Genomic DNA, 25,145 nt, shown 5'->3' on the forward strand with positions numbered 1-25,145 from the left:
TAACCTGTTCCAGTGCATCACCACCCTCTGTGTGAAAAACTTCCTCCTAATATCTAACCTATACCTCCCCTGTCTCAGTTTAAAATCATTCCCCCTTGTCCTCTCACTATCCACCCATGTAAACAGCCATTCCCCCTCCTGTTTATACACTCCCTTCAAGTACTGGAAAGCCACAGTGAGGTCTCCCTGGAGCCTTTTCTTCTCCAAGCTAAATAAGCCCAGTTCCCTCAACCTTTCCTCAGAGGAGAGGTGATCCTAGGTGAACTCCATCCATGCTTCTCCATGAGATTTTCCACACGGCCACAAGATAACATCCTTGTGCTTCACCACAAGTGCAAATTTAAGGTGCCCATAGCTTTTAATGCCCTCACGCCCTGGAGGATGGCATGGGCCTTCATTTATTGTAGTGTCTAAAAATGAACGGAGCTTACTGCATCAGCGGTGTTGTGTAAATGCCACGTGCTGTAAATCTGTGACTGAGCACTATGATACATCGTAACACAGACATGGTCCCTGCACAGCTGTTGTAAAAGTAAATGTCCACACGAGCGGCAGTGACTGCAAAGCACGTAGGGTAGGTAGTAAATTACACTCCTGCGTGCTGTGAAATGATTTGTAAAACGCCTGGATTCATGAGTCCTTCAAGCTGGGTGCAGAGAACACATCCCAAAGCACATTGATGCTGTCACTGTCACACGCCGCGTCGCTCCGCCTGCCTGCTCTCCTCCTCGTCGTCCCTCCTGCCCGCAAATGACATTTCTCATGCCCTTTAGCCCGAGTTCGGCGGCCCCCCCAGGGGCATCGCGGAGCTGTCCGGGCAGCGCACCCCGCACTGCTGCCGCAGGGCACCCCGTCCCCCGTCCCCCCCACCCCCCCGCGGCGCGTTGGCTGCGACGGTGCCGAGTGCCTCTCACTGCCCGGCCAGCTCGGGTCAGAGCGTGCCGCGCCACGCCGCGATGGAGCTGCGGCTGTCGGGCGAGGAGGAGCGGGAGGAGGAGGAGGAGGAGGAGGAGGAGAAGGAGGAGGAAGGCAGGGATTAGCGCGGAGCCGGCTGGCGCAGAGGCGCAGCTGAGCGCTCCGGCGGGAGCCCAGGACCCTGCGGCCCGTGCGGGAGGCAGGGGCGGGAGGAGCTGAGATGCGGCTGCTCCAGCCACGCCGCTAAAACTGCCGGTCACTCGCTCGCGGGAGGAGGAGGAAGGAGGGCGGTGAGCTCCTTCCTCCCCGCTGCGCCGCGGGGCGCGGGCAGGCCTTCCTCCAGCTCATCCCAGCCCTGAGCCGGAGCCGCCGCCGCCCCCTCTGCCTTCCTGCCCTCTTCCCACCATGAGCGGGGCCGTTTTCACCTCGTAAAGATGGCGGTGTGGGATCGCTGCAACCTTTAGACTAATGACTGTCAGAAACATCGCCTCCATCTGTAATATGGTGAGTGCCCGCGGGCGGGGCGGTGCGGTACGGCAGGCCTGCTGGGGCCGGCGGAGGGGGCTGCTCGAGGGCGGGGAGGGGGGGGCGGCGGGAAGCCGAGCAGGCTGCGCCGGGGAGCGGTCGAGGCCCGGCGGACCGTCCCGGGGGGGGGGAAAGCGGAGGCACTGACGGGAGCGGGGCTGGTGCCGGCAAACGCACATTGAAGAAGGAGCCGTAGCCGCCTGTCCTTCCTTCTTTTCGTTCTTCCTCTTCCTGCCCTAAGAACGCTGCTGAGGAACCCCGGAGTTCGGCTCTGAATGCATACCCGCTCAGTGAGCCCGCTAAATCCCTCCAGACAAGCACCCTGCGGGCTCATGCGGCCAGCAGCCCCCGGGAAATGCACAGAACGCAGTGTTCTGGTGTAAGAGGCTTTAGTCCCGAGGCTGGGGGCTGCTTTAGGAAGTCTCAGCTGTAGCTGCTGTCAGGGTTTTTCTCCTGCTGGGTGCCACCCAGAGATGACTGCTGCTTACTCTTTTAACACTTGGCTTTCTCTAACTCCCGCTGTGTAATCAGGAAGAAATAAGAAAATATTAATATTTTTGCTTTGCCATTCCCATCCCAGGAATAGTTGAAAAGACCATTTCTTCACTGTGCCCAGGTCTGTTTGCAGTCCTGACTCTACTGACTCAGAGCATCTGGATCGGTTTGGATTTCTTAAACTTCTTGGTGGGGGAGAGCTTAAAGTACATCAGTTTAAGGTTTATTAATGAACTGAGAAAGTGGTACACCTGCCAAAGACACAAGCAAGTGCTAAGTACACCAGCGCAAACAGAAGAGAAGCCAATTGCTGCACATTTTGTTGGTTTAGTCTGTATTTTTCCCCCTTATTTCCAGGTTCTTCAAGAGCAGCTCCACACAGTTGCCAGCTTCCCTCCATGTGGTGTCCCAGCATGCCTTGTGCTGGCAATGCCACACATACCATTCAGCTGCCCTGGAGAACGGAGCCTGCCTCCGGGGTAAGGCAGCAGGCACAGCCCAGAGATCCGGCTCCCGTGGGTCAGCAAAGCTGGGGAGGGAGCGCGGGCTGTGAGCTGCTCCCTTCTGTGGCAATGGCAACTTTCCACTGCTCTTAATACCTTCCAGTCCTGTGGGTCAGGGATACTGCAACAAGCACTGCATGAAGGGGAGCTGGAGGCTGTAAGATGGTTGTAAGGCTTTAGCATTGGCTTAAAGTTCTAGGAGCTCCATGATTTCTCTCGTGTGCTTCAGGCATGTGCTTGCAGTCTGCTTTTCCCAAAACCTGCATAGACAGAGCAAAGCTGCTGGGTTTATTCTAAAAATGTGCTGCTCAGCTGCTGCCATTAGATCTTGTGAAAGTGGCATGTCAGAAATGGAAGAATTAAAGTCTCACACAAGAGCTCATAGTTCAAGACAATTCTGACTCGTATCAGTGCTAAGACAGAGGGTGAAGTTGGTTTGACAGTAATGATGCTTGAAAGCTGTGTGTTCCTTAGGTTATATGTATGTAGTTTTTAGATACATTGTGTTACACTGGTCATATTCATTCTTCTGTGTGTAACCCATAGGATTATTAATTTATTTTAGGATATAAAAGCTGGGTTTCAGGAATCTGGGTCTTTAAGCTAAACATAAACTATTGAAAGTACCAGTAACACTCCATTATGGCTCCTCTGAAGATGATCCTGCCCAGATAAAGTGGTGAACTGTAAGAGGAGCTGGGACCTCTCTCCGTAAGAATGGGACTTAGGAAGGTTAGAGTTACATAAGCAAACTTTTTGTTTGTATAAACTATTTTTGCTGTTCTAGATTGACAGAAGGCATGTGTAGATATCTATCAAAGACCTATATTACCCAATCTTGTTCCTTCAGTATAACGCGGTGCTTGAAGAACTGAGCCACTCACAGTCTGTGGCTAAGAAATAGGCAAAACAAGTATAGTGAAGCAAAGCAAGCCAGGGACAGTTTTTAACTTGCTTGCAAAGGAGATTCAGTACTGTAGATTTGCTGGATTAACTCCCATATGCTGAGGGAAACACAGTAGGAACACAGTGAGAAAAACAGGTTTACCCCTTCCACTTGACATACGTATTTGTAGCACATATTGCAGTGCATAACTTAAAAATTACTTTGTTGTCTTTTCCCAGTTTGCCTCCCCCTAGTTATAATTACAATAGCATTAGTTATTCACTGACTTGGTTAACAAAGCCAAGTCTTTTGCTGAGGCTAGAGGGTGATGAATGCCCCTCTACCTGAAGGAATTGGTGACAATCCTGTGTGGGCACAGTGGCCACTCGATGAGATGGAAATCCAGCTCCCAAAAAGCTCCTCTTACTGCCTTGCAGATGCTGGAAAGTCATCTACGAGGTCTGTATACTGGCTGGCCACATCAGGAGGTCTGCAATGGGCAATTACCAGCTTTTGGGTCGGGCAGATGCGGTAGAAGTGAAGAAGCATGAGATAAGTTGAGGAAACTCTTAGAAGGAATATCAACACTCTGTGCCATGTCAGCCTTGTAGTTTCTAGACATGAACTAGAGGTATGTTTTTAGACTATGGTATGTTGTAATCCTCATTGGTATCATTTTTGTGAGACATTCCAGACAACTCAATACAGAATGCTGGTTCAAAGGCAAAGAGGCATGCTGTCATTTCAAGATTGCTGCTCACTGAAAACCCCTGCAGTATATTTCTGTGTTTATGAGATTTTGATGCAGCCTTGAGTTCATGCAGCAGCTGTGGCCTGGGCAATATTACTGTTATATGCAGCAAACAGCATCTAACCATTTCAGAATGTATTGACATATTTTTGCAAAGATGGCTAGCAAGATCTGTGGGCCATGTTTTCCTAAATACCTTTTAGAGTTCCGCTGAAAAGAGATATTAGTTTCCCCTTTCATAATTTCATAAGAGTATTTCAAATAATCTGATCTGCACTTCAGCATGCCCTGCCAAATTGATGAGCAGTACGTTTTGAACACACTCGGATGGCTTCTGACACAAAATATCTTTTAGAATACCTCACAGTTGCTCTCAGTAAATGTTATATAGGTATTCTTTTTAAAAATGCTGTGGTTTGATAAAGAAAAATAAACTGCTACATCTAAAAGTATTAATATAGGCAGTTCAAGCAATACAATTTTAGGAGAGCGTGGCGTTTCAGCATGACCTACAGGAAATCAGAAAAGAAAGATGACAAATATAGGGAATGTGAAGTCTAATTACCGTAGCATCTTTATGAAGTAAAGAAAAACTTGAGAGTATGGCTGGCAAACGGGCACTAGAATGACAAACAGAAAGTGTTCTTTTCATCAGAATTCCAGGAAAGATACTTGTAGTATTAGAGGATATACGATGGTGGGAAATGTCCTAATATAGTGACAGCGACTGCCTTGCGTGCATACTGCTTTTATGACAAAAGTGGTCATCAAATACTTCCCAGTTTTTTAGAAAATTATAAGCACACTAGGACAATTCATAACAATTCATGTTTTACCATGTAATATTTTATTTTTGTTGCATATAGTCATTGGCTTCTAGTTGCTGAATTAAGAGCAAAGCAGTGGTCATGCTAAATACTTTAGAAAAGGAACCTCTTAGTTACAGTTCAGTAAGGCTGAGTGAGTCTGAATTGTGGAAAAGGTGGATTAAAAAGCAACTCTGGGATCTGATGAAGTATGTGTGGCAGGTAAGCAACACTTGGGAAGTGAGATTCTGGTGGGCTTGAAAAGACACCAGTCTATGGATTGTAAACTATGGCCAATTAGAGAAGCAGTCAGCAAAATCTCCTCTGCCTCGTGAATCTGTCCTTGGTTGGCTGTTTGCTAAATACACTTCTGTACATTTGTGTACACCCAACTCCACAGTGTATAAGTACTTCTGGAGAGCCTTGTGTCTGCTATAACAGAGCTCTGTTATAAACCTTCTCTTGGACATGCTTAGACGTTACAGAGAAGGGTGCTGTGCTGATGTTTTCAAGCCAGCTTGAATTCTGGATATTGCTCTGATTATTTCATTTGATTTCACTATTGATCACTTAATAATATGTGCCCTCTGAACTGCCATGAAAACACAACATCCCTGACCGTTCATTGAAATTTCATGTGATAAACCTGTATTGTTTCTGACCTATGTCTGTCTAACCTGAAGACTTGTGGTGACAGTGACTATTTCACATCTCTAGGCAATCCATCCCAATGATTCAGTGTCCTTATGGCTAGAACACTCCCTAATGTCTTATCTGAATTTACCATAATTTGAGCTTCCCACTTCTCATCCTGTCTACTCTTGAGACCAAGAACAGACTGATTCCCTTCCGTAATAAATGTTATATGCTTTAAAGTATTCTCATGTGCTGCCTCAGTCTTTTCTATCTTATACATGACCCCATTCAGCCCTTTTTACAAGTCATTTTCCTCTAGGGTTTTTTGTTTTTATTTCCTTCCTTTGGACTCTCTCCGGCTGTGTTTGTATTTCTTGAAGCCTGGCACCCAAACCTGGCCACAAGGTCCTGTGTGAAGTCTTCCTGGTGACAAATTAAACTGGAAAGTCATTTTAAGAACTTTTTAGACCTCTGTCTGTAAGAATTTCTTTGTGTTGTCTTTTTTAAAAAGTGCAGCATCATAAATTTATTCATCTGAATAATACACTAGAGTCTCTAGACAGGGCTGTTTGTTTGTTTTCAGGAACAATTAGCTTAGCTCTCTCTCATTCTGCATATATGCAGGTGATTCATGTCTTCCTGTACAAAATCTTGTACTTGCCTTAGATGAATTTCAACCATTTTCAGAGCATTTCTCTAATGGGTCAAAAAATCATTTTGAATTCTAAGCCTGTCCTCCAGTATATCTGCAGCCTTTGTAATTCATGTTATAATGAGATTTAATGAAGATATTTAATCTTCTGTCCTCCATGTTAACAAAGAGTACTCCAGCTGGGGCAGCTGTGATGAAGTCTAGAAGAAGCCTTACCTTAAAGGCGCACTGAGACAAGATGAGTGTCATCACTATGGCCCACACAAAAGTGCTGTTGAGGAAATTACAGGCTGTGAACAAACCTCAGTTTCTTTCTCATTTGTGAGGCCATACTGGGTTTATTTGTTCTGAAGAGTAAATGGGAGAGGGAAAAAAAATACTGCTATTTGTGCCAGGAAAAAGACCAAGTGCCACTATTCCAAGAACAAATAAACTAAGAATGGAGATGGATTTGTAAAAGAATACTGAACTGCAGTTTGGTAAATGTTGCCTAATTATGGAAACTTTGAAGGTCAATATGTAAAAACAAAATTACTTTTGGATTTAAATATTTAAATATGGAACTTGTAGGTCTTCACTAGAACCTTGCATCCCATATTTGTCCTTTAGGGCATATAAGGCAGAGTACCTTAAAAATCTTGGACAGAATAGCCAAGTGATTCAGGATTTTAGGCTTCAAGGCTTTTTTTTTTCCTGTTTCTTGGTAACAATGCAATGAAAGAGCTGAAGCTATTGATGGTGTATATAATGTGTACATCCATGTTTGGAGACAGTTCAGTGCATCCAGTGGGGAAAAAAAAAAAAGAGAGTCAGGCATCTGAAGCTTGTATAATTTGTCGTTGTGGTCAGAAAACTCTAAGGAAAATATGTGAAATTATTATTTTAAATCATCCTTCTTCCAAAAAGTATGATCACATACTCACTTTTAGGTCTGTCAGTATCCTCTTGCTATTTACTATGATCCCCTCTGTTTTTCATGGCACCTTGTCTTTCCTCTTTTATCTCTTGGCAACAAGAACTTAAAATAGCTGTTCTGGTGGAACAATAAAACATTTATTTGCCGGAAAAAAAGATGCTAATCTGGCTGAATTAAACATTTTTTTGTTACTTTAGAAATTACAAAAATGTTTCAGTTTAGACATTTCATATATGTGAATTTTGAAGGAGGTGTGTTCAGGTATTCCAATTTCTCTTTGGAAGTCAAGGTTGACCCCAAGGGAAGTCAAGGTCCTATGGTGAGTGTACGTGATATATCTGTTGAGGACCGTTGTGTAAATACTGCCCAGTATGATCTCCCTCACTCTTCTCTTACTCTATTGGTGTTGCTTCTGGAAAACAAGTTTGGATTTTCTTTACCATTACTTGCTCTCTTTCCGGTTTTTTGTCACAGCCATTTGCTGGTCAGGGGGCTTCTACATCTTTTTTACCTTTCTTTTCCCTCCCATTCCATACACTATGCCTTCCAAAACTGTGAAACTCAGGCTGCCTGGCCCTAAAGCTTTATCTATTTTGTTCCAATTTCTCTTCTACCAGTTTCAGCATCACCCTTTGTTTAAGTTTTCAGTTTCTTCCTCCCGGAAACAACACTATTTCTAGCACATAGCTTTTCACTTCATTCGAATACTAAAAGAATATCTAGTTTGCAGCTGTGTATGTGATCTGAAGCCCTTCTTTGCCATCTTTTGTTGATCTATTTTTCTTTATGTATTTGTTAAATATCTGTTTTCGCTATTCAACTTTTGTCTTCTTTTGCTTAGATTTTCTTGTGAACAAAATATTTATTGTTTCTTACTTTGCGTTTTCTAGTTTGATGGTAATTCATATTGTGTTTCTGCTCATTGAGAAAATAGCTATGCAGTAGGTTTTCCACAATTGACTTAAGAAAGTTTCCAATTTCTTTACTGCACCCCTTTTCTTTAAATTAAGCACATATGTATTCCTAGAAATTTAGTGACGTATTTATAGCTCTATCAGAATGCAAAATTAAGTTTGATTTGCTGTATTGTGTTAGCAGCATCTTTCATTTTGGCACTGTTTCATTTCTCATCCTCCATTGAACAATTTTATTCGGTTATTTTGCTTTGTATGACTTAATGATCCAATGCAATGTGGGTTTTTTCGTTGTTTTCTTTTTGTTTTCTTTTCCCTACACTGTTCTTTTGTATTTATTCTTAAGTCCAAAGGAACAGGAGGTTTTGTTTGTTTGTTTTTATTTTACTTAAAAAACTTTCATATGATGATAGGTACAAATTAAACTTTTGAAAATATTATCACAGAGTCACAGGGGTTGGAAGGGAGCTCTGGAGATCATCCAGTCCAACCCCCTGTAGCAGGTCACACAGAAAAGCATTCAGGTGGGTTTTGAATATCTTCAGAGAAGGATACTCCATTAGAGGAGTATTCATTAGAAGGATAACCATTCTGGGCAATCTGTTCCTGTAAAAGTAAATATTTTCCTCATGTTCTCATGGAACTTTCTGTGTTCCACTTTGTGCCCACTGCCTATTGTCCAGTCACTGAGCAACAGCAGAAGAGCCTGGTCACATCCATTTGATACCCACCCTTTAGTGTTTGAGCAATTGTTCACTTGTAAAAGTGACCAAAGTGATTTCTGTGCCTGGGGACAAGGATAATCATGCTTAAAACCCAATGTAAGTAGTCACGGTTGAACACTGCTATAGGTGAACAACACACACACACACATTTAACACATCGCTAATAAGACTTTTTCTAGCTTTAGCCTGGTTTGGATGTACAGTTTGTGGTTTATTTGGGTTAGAATATTTCCAACCATTCCTTGTGTCATATCAATCGCTTTTGAAGAGCTTTTGTATGTCAAACGTGTAACACTCATTGAACAGATCTATGATGAGCTGTTGGAAACTCTATAGCAGTGTATAGATTTTGCATGAAGATAAGGTAGTGTGCATCATGGATTTGTTTGTTTTTCGGTGATAATTATTTGGCAAATCCTAGGTCTTGCTGTTTCTCTCAGTGTGTTCAAGATAATTTAAATGTTGAAAAAGATTTTTCAGAACCATCTGGCATCCTCTGAAGTAAGAAACCTGGGCCTGGGGAAAAAGAGGTAACAGAGGAGCAATTAGTTAGCCAAGCATTTATATTCTGCTAACATATACACTATATGTACATGTATACACTAACGCACGTTCTGTAAAAGAGTGGGAGGTCACTTGTGAGAGGCATTATTTCCTGCAAATCTAGAGGGAGAATTTTTTCCAGCATGGAAAAATCTTCCTGCAGAAATGAAAAAACAAAAACAAAACCAACCCACATCCAATTTCAGTCTTAATTTAGAGAACTTAATTTGAATGCTGAATGTATAATTGAAGAAAACCTATGCATTGGTTTGAATGCTGTGCTGTGAAGTCTGTATGAGGATGGTTTTCTTCAGAAGTTGCATTGATCTTCTGTATTTGAATTGTCTTCTATAAGCCAAGGCGTTGATTAAACCAGCAGCTGTTTGCTTTGCTGTTAGTATCAGATAGGCAACTGCCTATCATTTTCCTCCCTCATGGGAACTCAGATGCTTTGCTGAAGGTAGCATTTTTGGCAAGGCTGCCTCTCCAAGCAAAAAAACCTGATCCTCATATAGAACTTACGTAATTATCACACTGTCATATCAGTTGAAACGCAGCCAGCAATGGCTTTGTACTGATCCTTTCTTCTCTGAGTTTCTCACTGAGGCTTAGTAGAGCCCTCCAAGGGCATACAACATATTTCTTAATCTTTTCATGGAGCCTTGTGGAAATGAATTACCTAGTCTCAAAGCGAAATCCTCTACATCTGGTCTAAGAAATAATCTCTGTGCTTGTAAGAGAAAGGAAGAGACTGGAAAGAGATTTGGTAAGGGTTTATGAAACACAGAAGCTTTGGACCTTTTCTGGAAGCTGCCAACTTGAAGGGGCTTCTTTACTTTCAAGGCTTATAGGTTGTTAAAGAGCACCAGTGCCGGGTTTCACACCATTTCCGTTGAGTAAAATCATCTTCTTTTGATGGACTGACATGAAAAAATAATCTAATAGAGTAAGCAATGTTGATATTAGGTGGAGGAAGGAAATAAAAGTCGGATGTTGAGAAGAAAAACCAGAATTACTGAATCTGATTAACACTAAATTTAAAAATTTTAACTGATGAGCTCTCCAAGCCATTATTGAACAAACCTCAGGAACACAGGTCATTTCAGAGCACTAGGAAGAAACGCTGTGTGTAAATTTTTTTTTTTTTTTTTTTACTCTATTTGAATAGAGTCGGCATGGACTTGTGTAAATGCAACCTGATGTCAATCTCAGGAAAAAAAAAAAAAAAAAGCAAACAAAACACAAATATGAGTATGGGAGGCAGCTGGTAAAGAGCAAAAGGATAATGAAGTTTTACATGTTAGCATCTTTGTGGTGGCAGTTTATATGTTGTAATGAAAGTCAGCCAACTGTGCCATTCTTATGTGACAGAAACTACAAAGGCTTAGTGTATTAATACTACTTACTGCAGATTAAATTCAGTAAGAAAATGACTCTCTGATGTCAGTAAAACAATTATCAGACAGATTGAGAACTGGCTAACCAATAGATCTTGAATAAATGTACATAGAGAATACTTCTCCAAGTACAGCATTTTTACTGATGTCCTTTGGAGATCGTAAAATTGCTCAGGTTGAAAAAGACCTTAAAGATCATAAAGTCCAACCATACTACCCTAACTCTAACAACTCTTTGCTAAATTATGTCCCTGAGCAGTACATCCAAATGGTTTTTGAACACATCTGGGGATGGTAACTCAACCACCTCCCTGGGGAGCCAATTCCAGTGCTTAACAACTCTTTCTGTAAATAAGTTTTTCCTGATATCCAACCTAAACTTACCTTGGTGCAACTTTAGGCCATTTCCCCTTGTCCTGTCAACTGTCACCAGTGAGAAGAGACCAACCCTGCTCTCACTGTAAGCACCTTGCAGGTACTGGAAGAGAGCAATGATGTCTCCCCTCAGCTTCCTCCTCTCCAGACTGATCTGTACGTTTACACAGTAGCAAGGAGTGACAGCATTGGCAGCAATGAGGCCTGTTAGCTCAGTGATCTAAGCTTGTTAAAAATAAGCATTTTCATACAGTCAAGCTACAGGTAATGCACAAAGAAGTAGTGAGTGTACTTTACAAACCAATAGCTGTGAAAGCAACTTTACTGTTGAAATGAAGACACAGCTGAACATAATTTGAGGCACTGACCAAGAAGCAAGGCAGTGCTTGGACTTATGCACCTTTCAACATTAGAACAAAGTACCACATGTATTATGCTTACTTTTAACTTCTGTGCTGCTCTTATTAGAACAAGGTGCTGTTCTGGATCTCAGGTTTTGTTAAAGGCCTCTGACAAATTAGAAGGGATGCAGAAGAGTTTCAGTAATGCTTAGAAAACCTGCTCAACATCTAGAGGTCAAGTATCTTTATGAAACAAGAGCATAATGGGATCCAGCTGCTTAAGTATGAAGTATGAAATAAGGGAGAGGCATGTGGGGGGAGAACCACTGTTGTTGTGACCTGTTCACTTCAAGTCAGCCATCATCAGAGCACCCAGGTCAGGCTAGCTCCACTACCTACAACTGCAAATATTTGTGTTGGCTCGGGTGACTGTTGTGCTTGGCCATTAGAAGAGCAGAGTTAGCTTGGCTAATTGTAACTGAAAGGAAAAAGTGCATTTCTATCTTAATGTCCATTACTTTATTTTAGAATTTTAATAGTTTACATTAATTCTTCCCTCTTTCCTTAGGGCACCAATGCCTCTGCTCTGGAAAAAGACATTGGCCCAGAGCAGTTTCCCATCAATGAGCACTACTTTGGATTGGTCAATGTAAGTACCATTTTCAAAGGACAAATCCTATATAGAACTATGGTTTTTATGAGTTTTACTTATTTTTTTCATCCCAATGCTGCTCTAAGGCACGATTGCCTTGTTTTTAAAAAGTGCTGTGCATGTTCCAGTTTTAGGCAGAATGGGCTGCAAAATTGTTTAAAATGTTTTGAAGATAACTTCATACTCCCCAGAGAAAACAGTTTAGTGTTCTATGGACGTTTCCAGTGGTTAGAGCTTAAATTGATAAAGTCAATTTTACCTATAAAATATGAGGGACAGTCTCTTTAATTTTTGTAGAAAGTGATGGAGTTGTATAAAAGTTATATAAATATATTCCTACAGCAGCTGCCTGGCAAAATGGCTGTGTCACAGAAGACAGATGTTGAGTAGTTTCTTGTGATATGCAGAGAGTAAGATTGTTTTTGCTTTTACATGGCAGTTTGGGAACACCTGCTACTGTAACTCCGTGCTGCAGGCACTGTACTTTTGCCGTCCATTTCGGGAAAATGTTTTATCATACAAGGCCCAACAGAAAAAGAAGGAAAATCTCTTGACTTGCCTGGCAGATCTTTTTCACAGTATTGCTACTCAGAAGAAGAAAGTTGGAGTTATTCCGCCAAAGAAGTTCATATCAAGGTTGCGAAAAGAGAATGGTAAGTATGAAACTGGAATTCTCTTAGATATCTGTAAGCTGATTAGGGAAATCTAAACATTGAGCAATGTGGTCATATTAGTCAGATGTTAGGTTAAGTCTGTAAATGACTTTTAGCATTTTTTGGTTTTAGATACTAATATTATAGTATCTGTTATGCAGTCCTATGCTTGAAATTGCTATGCCAGATTTCCTGAGTTCTCAGAGGTGATGATTCAGTGCATGGTATGACAGACCACACTGAGCAGTGAGTTAGAGCTGGGGAGAAGGTGGCATTCTGCCTCAGGTTTTTTCTTACTTTTAATGTAGCATGGCAGAGAGAAATGCTGTGGGCAGCTGGCAGTACTGAAGCAATGTGGCCTATTAGGGCTACAGGCATTACAAGACCAAAATACCTTGGAGGGCAGGAAACTGTGTTTTGGAGTTGTTCAGTGGACTGCACGTCAACCACTGCTGCTGTTCTTAGGAGCAGTGGGTGCAGTCTGACATGGAGAAGCATCAGGCCCTTTTTGAGCACCACACTGGCAACAGCATATGCCTGGTCTTTTAGTGTTTCTTCCCAAGGGATGGGGGGAATGTCTTGAAATAAGGAAGCCTGCCATACAGCTCCTTTTCAGCCTGGATTCGTATCAGTGTGGGTGTTGTACTTGGAAACAAGGGAGCTTTGAATGAAGAGAAGAAGGAATTGTGAGTTAACACCTGGGAGAAATTGCCTCCTGGTGACAGCATGTAAATGGGCAGACTGTCCATTGCAAAGCAGGCATTGTAAACAGTGACAAAGTCAGCTCCAAGTCATCTTAGTGATAAATGCCCCTACACTGCTGGGATCACCTTTTGGGACCTGGTCTTATGTTTTCAACTTTTTCAAATTAGGGACAGATTTGGAATATATTAATGTGCTTCTGTGTTCAGGCTTGCTGCTGCAAAGCTATTGACTGTACAATATTTTTGAGGAAATCCATGTGGGCCTTTTTCCAGGAGCAGAGGGATAAAATCACACATTTCTTGGGAACGCAAATTATTTTTCTTTAATGTTTTGGGTAAGTTAAGCCTTCCCTAGGGAAGAAGCCTGTTTTTCATCACCACTGAGGTAGTCTCTGCTCCGGAAGGCATTTTATATGAAAGAGAAGTCTGTGCTCATCGGACTTGTGTGTGAAAAATAAGCTTTGTTAGATGATGTTGCTATTATTATTATTATTATTATTATTATTATTATTATTATTATTATGTTTGCATCCAGCATCTTCGTTTTCCCCAGCCAAGGTTTGTACTGTCCAAACTCAGTGATGTGGAATGTATGGGTGGGAATCAGTCTGATGTTAAGCAATGGGTGTAAGCAATTAATGTAAGTTACTTCTGTAGTCACCAGTTTTCTTGTACAGTGGGCACAGATAGTTGGTTGCACTGAGGACCACCCTCTTGCTTTCTTCACTGACTGTAGTAGAAGTCTACACAGCTAATTCCAAATACAACCCTACTCTTTTAGACACGCTAAAGTTATGTGAGTTGAAGTCTTCCCTCAAGGTAGCTTCTCTGAAAGCCAGTGTACTTTTCTTTGGCATGATTTTAAGTAGTTTGCTGAGCAAGGACCAATACATGTCTTTGGAAAACAATGACTTTAGTTTGATTTCTTGAAATAAAAGATATACTCAGCTTTAGAAATCTTGACTCTCTTCTTCACAGATCTATTTGACAACTACATGCAGCAGGATGCACATGAGTTTTTGAATTACTTGCTGAATACAATCGCCGACATTTTACAGGAGGAGAAGAAACAGGAAAAGCAAAATGGGAAATTGAAAAATGGCAACATGAACGAAGCTGAAGAGAACAATAAGCAAGAACTCACCTGGGTGCATGAGATTTTTCAGGGAACACTGACTAACGAAACTAGATGTTTGAACTGTGAAACCGTAAGCATTGGGATAGATCTTTTTTTTTTTTTGGTTGTTGCCCTTTAATAGATAGATACATTTTATATGTATAAACATATGAATCTTTTCAGACATCTGAGAATTGTGGATATTCCTGTAGACTTTACTTCTTGAAGTGAGTATATTCTTTTCTAAAAATTTATTTTTCTAGGTGCTTCTTGGCTAGTCTTTGCCAAGTCTGGCTGTCATAGCATGTACCTCTACACTTAGAACCCTTGCTAAGTTAATCAGTATCCTTCTCTATTACTGTAATTTCAGGAGAAGGTATTTCCATTGTTATTCCAAGAACCAGAGGAAAGATAAGATGGATTTGCATTAATTTATGTCGAAGAATGTGACTGACAAAGGATTTGTTATTAACAAACCATACGTGTTCTTTTGTCTTCTGAAATATTCTTAAAAGAATGGTGGAAGTGTCAGTAAAGCACAGCATAGTTTGCAAATCTTACCTAACTTTTGCTTTGTGTCAAGGATGAACTAGTTTTCTCAGCACTTTCTATAGCTGATAGAGTTTGCAAAGGACCTTCTTCACAAATCTCTCTCCATCTGTCTCCAGGTTGTTCTGTGAGATGGAAGTCTGAGCAGTATCAGGTATTCCATCTACACAGTACAGCTTGTTCTCATTCCAGTCCTTGCACTGAGTTGTTGCAATTGTTTGTGCAGCAGTGTTGTGAATTGGGCCAACAAACTGATCTCTCCTAAGAATGATGTTTCCAACTCAAACCAATACTGCTACTTTGGAACTTGTCTATAGAAAACACAGCTTTGGATTACTCACAGGTCTAACTCTAGGCAGCTGAATTTAGGTGAGATAAAAGTCTAGAAGAACATATTCTGATATTCTTTAATGATAACACTACTCCAAGTAAAAGACTTCTTGGGAGCTCGTGTTCAGGGACAGGGCAGAGTGATAAAGTGACAATCAACTTGAGAAATGGGGTGGACCGAATCTGGAACAAGACTGTTAAAGAGAAAATGCGAGAGGTAGAAATTGAAAATTAATTCTTTGGTATATTTCAATTATGACAGCTCACATAGTAATAGCAAGATAAAAAAGTGGAAGGATAGGATTCTTTTTGACAGACAAGTTTCTTTAAACAGTTGTGGCCTGTTTAAAGAAGCCTAACATAGGCCTACCATCCTAAGTTTGCTCAGTCAAATTGTAATGAAGTCAGGATGTGTCCCCGAGTAAGAGCAAAACTGCACAACACCCAGTATGTAATTCAAAGTGATCAAGCTGTACGGAAAAAAACAGCACTATGTGCTGCTGCTGTAGAAAGGCACTGCAGCTTCCTGTGAATGCAGAAATATGGTGCTCTGTACAGTATAATTCTACAGTTGTTTATGTTTTTTCTTTTATTACTGTACCTCGAAATCTTTGGAAAATAAAGTGGATTAAAAGGTAACACTTTGCTAAAATGTGAATGTATCGTGCGTGAGGAATCGTGCAGATTCCAGTAGTTATTCTCACAAAGAGGGCAGTCTGAATCTGTGTTTCCAGTGACCTCTAGTTATAATTGTATTATTCTAGCTTGATTGGACTCATCTCCCCATTTGAGTAATATGTTATGTGCTGAAGTCAATATCAGGATTCCTAACTGCTTAGTGATATTCAGATGAAATGCTCTATTTGCCAAAGACTTTTCCAAGTATTTAACCTCCCTCTTGATATGCTGTGTGCCTGACAGAACTCTACTTCCAGCAGCAGAGACACAATGTTCTCTGAGGTTTTGTTGCTCTATTTTTGAATTCTATACATGTGTTTACACTGCAGTTGATTGCTGCCAGTTTTGTGGTTTCTTGTGCTCTTTGGATAGAATCATATCTCAGAGAGGATTTTTGCTTGAAGAACTGCTGTTCATTTTATTTAAATGTACTTTATGCCTCTGTACATCCTTGGTAATATGAAAATTCATCCTGCTAAAGGTGTTCCTCTGGGTTCAAGGTTGATTTGGATTGCATTCACCATGTTTATAGGATGATATAATATGAAGATGAGCTCAGAGCAGTACGTAATTTCCAGACCCACAGACCTGCATGAGTTTGAGCATAGAAATTTGAGCATGAGTGTCTGGAGTCAGAACAGCAGATGGAACCCCTTGCTGAAGTTCTGGATTTGAATTTTGCAATCCTGTCAGATTAAGTTATTCTAAAGAAATGCATTCACAGAAAGCAAGATATGGAGTGTTTGTGCAACATTTACAATCAGAATTGGTTGTTACAAATATAACTAAATTCATTTGTAGTAATTGTGCTACAGTCTTAGTTAATCTCATCTGAAAAACAACCACGTTGGTTTTTCTAGGTATTCAAGGCCTTAAAAACTAGTTAATGGATGAGCAGAAAATCACTAGATTTTGGGATTTAATTGGTTACCCTGTCCTAATTTTCATTTAATTTACAAAAACATTTATTAAGATGCTGAGTAAGATGTGTTGTTCTTTATGATCTGAGATGACTCAAAATGGGGTCACCTTTTACAGATCTGTTTGTCTACCATTCCTGAGAGAGTCCTCATTAATGTTTATTGTAGAGAGTTTCCAAATGTGACCAAAGTTTAGAACATCTTTGAATTTTGGAGAAGCTTGAGCTCAGAGTTCCCAACTACCTCAGGGAGTTGCTAAACTACACCTATTATGAATATTGATATATTATATATTGATATGATATATATTTATATGATATATATATATATAAATGATATATCATTGATATATGATATATTGATATATATATATTGAAAAATTTCCTTATTTTGAATCTCAAAGCTGATACAAAAGATGAAGGACCATTAATGAGATGACCTATAGGATACATGAGTGGCATTTAAAAATCATATTTCCGGTCTGCAAAGAAATATTGAAATTCCATGATTTTCCATGAAAAGAATTCTGGAGAAAAACGTTTTGGCTCAGCTGAAGTACAATAATTATCTGTTGTAGAAGATAAATATATTTATACATATATAATTCAATCTCCTTCAAGATTAAACATTTTAGGTGAAAAGTCATTTGCAAGCAAAGCCAGGATCTATCACTCTGAAAATGTTTGAAAGACTATTTTTTAGAAAAAAGTATTTATATCAGACTTTTTCTCATCTTCTTCCACCTAAAAAAAAAACAACACATTGGTGAAATCACAGTGATTTTACAAAATATTGCCACTTTGCCATTTTTTCCTCCAACCTCTCAGTCTTGTTAAAATTATTCATCAACAGTAGTATTCCATGGGGAAATGTAGGTGTGCCAACAAGAGACACAAAGCCAAGCTTTTAAATTTTCACTGGAGAAAAAATATAAAGCATTTGAATATGACATTTCTCAATGAATGCCTGCATGGAAATTATTTTCACTGTATCCTTAATAGTGGAAATAATCATGTAGGGCGTAAACTGAGATTACACAATTTATACACAGATAAAAATCCAGTGTAATAAGGAGCTGGGCTGTATTTTGTAACAATAGAACATATGTACTACACCAACCAGAGCCTAATGTACAGGATGATGCTCCCTGTTTAGTGGATAGCAAAGTGCAGTCATCAGTCTGTGGTCAGTGGGTTTGGATAATTGGAGTAGACAGAAGTTGGAAACTGGGTTGGCCTGGTTGCTTAATTGGCAGAACGAATATGGTCATGCTGATCTAGGAAAAAAACAAGCGAAAAACAACAACAAAGAAAAACCAATTGAAATAAATACTTTGTGTAATTTATTTTGAGAAATTGTTCCATCTTATAGCATTTGCCCATAGATACATACAGCATTTTGATGCATGATGTTTTACTAAATCTGCTTTACGTGTACATTTTTTGCTACAGGTTAGTAGTAAAGATGAAGATTTTCTTGACCTTTCTGTTGATGTGGAGCAGAACACATCAATTACACACTGTCTAAGGTAAATGAATGCATCCCTTTGATGAATGTTTCTATCTGATTTTGTTATATTTTCCAAATCTACTAGATGCAAAAAAGAGAAATGGAATAGGATTGTGTTTTGAGCTTTTCCTAAGCAGAAAATTACTATAAACTGGGTTCTTCCTCTAGTGACAAAATACACACTAATGGATTTTGTTTTTCTCTTGTTTTCAATGTACGTGTATGAAAGAGAAAAAACAATTTCTCTCTTGGGGAAAAATTGATTGCACTGTCATCTTGAAGAATTGCTGTAGAATAATAATTGGTTTCAAAGAGATTTGTGTGTGCTTATCTTTAAGCTTTTAGTCAAGTGCTTTGTTGATTAGGATTTATGTGCATATTAAAAGTCATGTGTGTGCTTTGTAGAGCACTAGAGTCCTTAGAGGGCAAAAGATTTCAGAAGTCTTCTGTTGTGCCATGTAAGTTTCTTACTACACATCTTATCAAATTATAATGAGAAGTTTTTAAGTCATTTCCGCTCTTATTTCATGCCTAATTATTAAACAAATCCTTCGGAGATCTACGTAATTTTCAGATTTGCATGAATGGTTAATCTGAGAGATATAAAATGTATGGAGTTTTGGCATCGATGCAATAGACAGGTACCTAGGTTTAAGACAGAATATTACTGCTCTAAAGTAATGATTATCAATTGGCCAAATTACTCATTCAAGCTCCAAAATCACTGGCAATGTTGAACAACTGCTGAAACTAATTAACAGTTGTTCTGGAATGCCTAGGAAGTGTTACCTGATATCTCACATCAACTATGGAGTTACAGAAAGAGAAAGCGTACAAGGCATGGACCACTCCCTGAGTCAGATGGCAGTGATTTCTATGTGGACACAACTGTCCTAAGAAATGGCTACTGCAAAGGTAGTTGCTGCATCTTTACAGCTTAAATTAGTACTGCATTGAAAAGGTACATAAAAGAAAATCAGTGCAATACAACGTTTCAGTAAAATGAATTTCTTCCCCATATAGATGAATGTTCTTTTCAGTTATTTTTGTAGTTTTTCAGATTGAAAATATCCTGTCTCTGTAAGAAATCTGAAGAATGTAAGTCTTTGGCATAGCCTTAACTCCACAAAGCAGACAGCTGGACCTGAAGCAGTAAAAGTTTAGCAATAATATAGTACATTTCTGTTATTTTTATTTCCTCTAGGATCTGCAAAGCTTTTTGATCCCAATTTCTAACTAATCTGCCTATGCTTTTTGTTCTGTTTTGTTCCACTAAGAATTCTGTCATCTATTAAAATAGGAAATTTGTACTATTTACTCATATAAACAGTAGAAAGCATCTTCTGCACTGTTGTATAGAATCTGCAGAGTTTCTAGAAATTGACTGTAGAGGGTCAGTGATGAATTACCATGTTTTGAGAGAGAAAGTAAATTCCTTTTTCCTGTTAAAATACCATATAAACAGATGCAGATTGGCCCATTAATGGAACAGGAGGGAGTTAGAAAGGTCTTGCAACTCATTCTGCTGCTGTAGAGAAAGGTTTCTCAAGCCTGTAGTTCTTGTTTTTAAGTGTGAAACATGTTTTAGGAGTGCCGTGCTGAGAATTCTTGATAGATGAAACAGAAATTGCACTTTTGAAGGACAAGAAAACCATCTAATTTTCCTCCATACATCTCTTCCCCCAAGGAAATAGTTATTACTTGTGTGTAGGCTACTTGTTTTGTTCTTGGTACAGACAAAGAAATTAATGTGCTGAGTCAGTAAACAAGCAGTGCCTCTAGGTTCCGTGACTGTGCCTCAACTGCTTTAGTAGAACATGGTAACAGCCTTTTAGGCGGAAGGTAGAGGACAGATAAGAGAGTAGTTTGTTTTAGATTAGATATTGAAAAAAAAGTACTATCTTTAAGGATGGTGATACAGTGACGCAGTTTGCCCACAGAAGTAGCTGTGTGCCATGGATGCCACGTCCCTGGAAGTGCTCAAGGCTATGTTGGATGGGGCTTTGGGCAACCTGATTTAGCAAGAGATGTCTATGCCCAATGTTCCTTCCAACCCAGGGTATTGGAATGATAGAATACATCTATTTAAAGCACAGTCACAAAAAACCCACTGTGTCTAAAGTGAAAGATAGGTGCTTATGCCTTAAGGTTCTCAAAACACCTGCCTAGTTGCAATGTAATGCTAGAGCTGACAAAACAAATTATTGGTTGTTTTTTTTTTTCCTGTTAAGATTTTTAGACACCTAAAGTTCTGTTCCAAAACTTATCAACATTGTGATTTCTGACAAATCTTTTCGGCTAACTGCACAGCACAATCAAGCCAACTCTTCCTCTGCCTCTCTTCAAAAGCTCAGATGACACTTTCCTTTTTAGACATCGTGAAGATATAACCACATAACTTCTGGATAGATGCTCAGAGGTTAGGGGATGCAGAAGACTGAGTTCAATTTATTTTTCTGCATTAGATGATTCAAGTGTAGCTTACAGGAGAACACTATAAAATGTGAATTACCTGGGGATGAAAGAAGTGTGCTTGAAGATATTCCATTCTATAAATAATTTTAAAAGGCACTGGATGGGTTAAGCATCTACACTGATATCTTGGCAGCCTCTTGACATGTAAGAGATGAGGATATAGGTCCCATTTAGAAATAGCTGAGTCCTTCCCTCCCCTACGAAGGCCAGGTTGGATGGGGCCTGATCAGCCTAGTATTAAATGGGGAGGTTGCTGGCCCTGCCTGTGGCATGGGGGTTGGAGATTCATGATCCTTGAGGTCCCTTCCAACCCAGACCATTCTGTGATTCCCTGTATTGCACAGAGGGTCTCAGCACCTAATACAAAGCTGTCACTACAGCCAGATACTGTAAGTCCCTTGCAAATTCCAGTACAGTTTCTTCAGGTGTTTTAGAAAACTGGATTTCAGCAGTAATAAGCTTTCATCCCATGTGTCTTTTTAGGATTCCAGTTCCACAGTCCAAGCGTGGCACTGGGTCAAAAGCATTAAGAACTTTGAAGAACTGATAATTGTATTTACTTACAGAGACTTCAGTAACACAGAGACATTATGTAGTGAGCAGAAATACTACTGTGAAACCTGCTGCAGTAAACAAGAGGCACAGAAAAGGTAAGTGAAGAGCAGGGTGGTTTCAATATGTTACTCCTGGACTTGACAAACCTTCTCTTTAACATTTCTTGTGCTTGTAGAATTTGCACCCCATATACATGCTCTGTGTGGCCCAGAGAACTTGCAGACAGATTCAAAGCTATTGTACTTGTTAGTGTAGAAGCTACTGCTAGTATACTATTGTTACTTACAAGATCCTTTTCTAATGCAAACATTTAATCATTAAGGAAAGAGTGGCTTTGAACTGGACAGGTCTTTACCATGTGCATTCTTATGGTGTCACAGGATGCGAGTTAAAAAGTTGCCAATGATTCTTGCCTTACATCTCAAGAGATTCAAGTACATGGAGCAATTGCACAGGTATACTAAGCTGTCTTATCGTGTTGTATTTCCCCTGGAATTACGTCTCTTCAACACGTCTGGCGATGCTGTCAACTTAGACCGGATGTATGACTTAGTAGCTGTTGTTGTTCACTGTGGAAGGTAAGACTTCCTCACGTCGATCATCTCAAACTGTTACAGGTTCCAGGCATTTGTCAAGGGTGAGGCATGCCTGACAAAATAGAGGGAGAGTGGAAGAGGGGACATAAGCTGTACTGCTGCTCCAGCTTGTGTTTATCTTGGCCAGAAGCTCTTAGCCACCTTTCCTCATAGTAATCTGTACCTCTTTGAAAAATAGCACTTCAGGCATCCAAAAGTCAACAGATTGAAATCATGCGAAAGGAAGAAGAAAGCTGTCTCTTTCCTCATCACTTGGAGAACTTGGAGACAGGACTCTGTGAGGGCCATGGGCTGTTAGCAGGTAGACTCTGCAGCAGGTCAGCCAGTTCCTGTCAGGACAATGAAAATGATAGCTTTATTAAAGCTTCTCAGAAGTGAAGCGTCGTTAGACATGAAACAAACAGATAAACCTTTGGGGTTGGAGAAATGTCTTGTTCTCCCTTAATCTCAAAAACCATACATAAGTTACTATTCATGGCTCGTATTTTCAAAACATTTCCCCTTAAAATTACTTCATGTTGTTTTAAAAATATTTGCCGTAGTTGATGCCAGATATGAGGAAATTGTTAAGTACTGTATAGATCAATTTGCAGATGGTCATAACACAAATCAAAACAATACATTACAAATTTAGTTGACTAGGTCATTGCAACGGGGCAGAAAAAAATAGAACGTATATACTGTACTGCTAGAGATGGGTTTACTGTATTCTTCTTAGCATGTAACTATAATTTCACCTGCTCTTATATAGACAAGCTACTTATCAAAATGGACCTTATAGTACTTTCTAGTGTTACATTGGGTTTTGAGATTTTTCTTCATTTTCTTTTTCAGTGGACCAAATCGTGGGCATTATATTACTATTGTGAAAAGTCATGGATTTTGGCTCTTGTTTGATGATGACATTGTAGAGGTCAGTATGCTGAAGCCCATGAGCACAACATTTGTGCTCTCTTCTTTGTTTGGAATTAAAGTTCTGATCCAGATCTGGGTACTAGTCTGCAAAGCCACAGCTTGCTTGCAACGTGGCATTTTGCTCGGCTCTGTTAGAAAGTTAGATTGCAAACAGAATGATTAATGGCATAGTTCTTACCCTGTCAATGTAAAAGACAGTCGTTTTATTGTAAAGCAACATCAAACATTTTTAATATCAGATTCAGAGTGTTTAATTTGGAATGTTTTTTATACATAATAAGATCAAGTTAATTCATTAAAACTTAAAACATACAGGAACTATTTTGCAATCTTTCACAGTATCACTTGGCAAAATTGGACTGGGTAAGGTTAGGGTTGTTTGGAGTTTTACTTCTTGAACAACTAGGAGGTTACAAGTGCATCTGAATTTTGTGGTCAGTCTGGGATTGTCTGGGATGGTCTGGATGAAAATTAGTGAGGCATGTGGTCCACAGCTATTACAGATTGTCTAAACATAGCGCAATTTGTTCCCAAGCAAACCCTTTATGTCACTGTGGAACCTGGCATAACAGCGGTCTTGAGTCTAGTTCCCCAGGTTTAGATTCATTGGAGTAAAATAGGACTTCAGGACCATTGTGAATGAAGCACCTATTGAAGAGAGTTTCTGTTGCTTTTCGGAAAGACGAGGTCACATTTGTGCTTTTTGTTTACTACTGCATTCCAAACACTGTGTCATTTGAAAAAGCCTAATTCCTTTAGGCTCTCCAAGGCAAACATTCCTTTTGATTTCAATGACAGTGATCAGTAGGGTTTAGCACCTGAACATTAATTAACATTTCACTGCTTGAACTGCAAAGGGAATTTGCTAACTGCTGCTCTGAAGCACTTAAACGAATTTGTCCTCTGTTTTTATATAGCCTTCTAATCTATGCTTGGCATTTCTTTTACTTAGGAGTACGTTAAATGATTCTATTTATTTTACAGAAAATAGATGCTCAAGCTATTGAAGAATTTTATGGACTGACCTCTGATATATCAAAAAATTCGGAGTCTGGTTATATTTTATTCTACCAGTCAAGAGAGTGACTTGGGAAACTGTGACAGCTGCACACAACAACTCTGCAGGCAAAGAAGGTGATGGCCCACTGAATTGACTTCTACAAAAACCTCATCTTGTATGGCTGAAAAATGATATATTCTGCCTCTCATTAAATGGCCTATGTGGTATTGACCGTAACTGTTCATTTTTGACATCCAGAACTTTCTTTCAGGAGGGGAGAGCAGTTTGTTGTTTTTAAGTCTGATTGAGAAGTTAATTGCAGTCAGGTTCTAGTAGAATTTATATGGAATAACACCAAAAGAATTGAATGTCAACTGTTAAACCAAATCTGGCTAGAGCAGTATTTTATGTGGAACAGCTCACTGTATTTAGGCCAAAGTTGTTTTAAGCTTTCTGAATGATTTTGGAGTGTATTGACTTTCTTAACCAATTTAAATGTAAGGGGGAAAAAATCTGCTTCACAATGACTGAAATTGTCATAGGGTATTTTTTTTTTTTTTTTTTTACGTGTTACTCTCAACTGCAAAGAAAGTTAATCTTCCAAAATCATTTAAGCTTTGGGGGTTGTTAAAAACTTTCAGTGTGTAATGTTAGGCCTAAAATTCACATAGAAGGATGTAAATTACAGTGGAACTAAGCAATATTATATGCCAAGACAATGTGATAGTACAGATGAGGTGAGATTTCAGAACTTACAGAGCACTGGAATAAAATCAGCAAGATGACACATGTAGCACAGAGATAAATTACTTTTATAGAGATTGAGCTTATTGTTCTGCTAAAACAATATAACACGTTCTTGACTTCATTGATTTTGCAGAGATAACAACACTGCTCATGTGCAATGTATCCATGAGGACTGAAATTCCACAGTCCAGCTCCAGGTGTGCTGTTGGTACACTATATACATAAAACAGGCTCCGTCCTACAATTTTTTTGAATATTTGACAGCATTTTGAACAGACTTAGTTCTACCGTTTCTGATTTTACTGGGCGAATTAGGCTGGTAACAGTAATACACTGGCTAATAAAACTATCAAACACACATACTG

The 25,145-nt window shown here is 39.7% G+C and overlaps 1 protein-coding gene across 3 annotated transcripts; it reads left to right on the forward strand.

Moving 5' to 3' along the window:
• Positions 1 to 1,383: 1,383 nt before the first annotated feature.
• USP46 (ubiquitin specific peptidase 46) lies at positions 1,384 to 24,119 on the forward strand (the record flags this gene model as incomplete). 3 transcript variants are annotated; one of them, XM_079535112.1, is made up of 9 exons in its annotated part: positions 1,384 to 1,419; positions 11,949 to 12,029; positions 12,472 to 12,685; positions 14,368 to 14,597; positions 18,435 to 18,511; positions 21,534 to 21,617; positions 21,903 to 22,100; positions 22,953 to 23,031; positions 24,018 to 24,119. In XM_079535112.1, 9 exons carry the CDS (start codon positions 1,384 to 1,386, stop codon positions 24,117 to 24,119), a joined length of 1,101 nt encoding a protein of 366 aa, XP_079391238.1. The 3 variants fall into 3 exon arrangements, with proteins under 3 accessions (XP_079391238.1, XP_079391239.1, XP_079391237.1); XM_079535113.1 differs by having other exon boundaries at positions 12,508 to 12,685; XM_079535111.1 differs by lacking the exon at positions 1,384 to 1,419 and adding an exon at positions 2,334 to 2,414.
• Positions 24,120 to 25,145: the final 1,026 nt, after the last annotated feature.

The sequence above is a fragment of the Tetrao urogallus genome (genome assembly GCF_951394365.1).
Source record: "Tetrao urogallus genome assembly, chromosome: 4".
NCBI classification, from domain to species: domain Eukaryota; kingdom Metazoa; phylum Chordata; class Aves; order Galliformes; family Phasianidae; genus Tetrao; species Tetrao urogallus.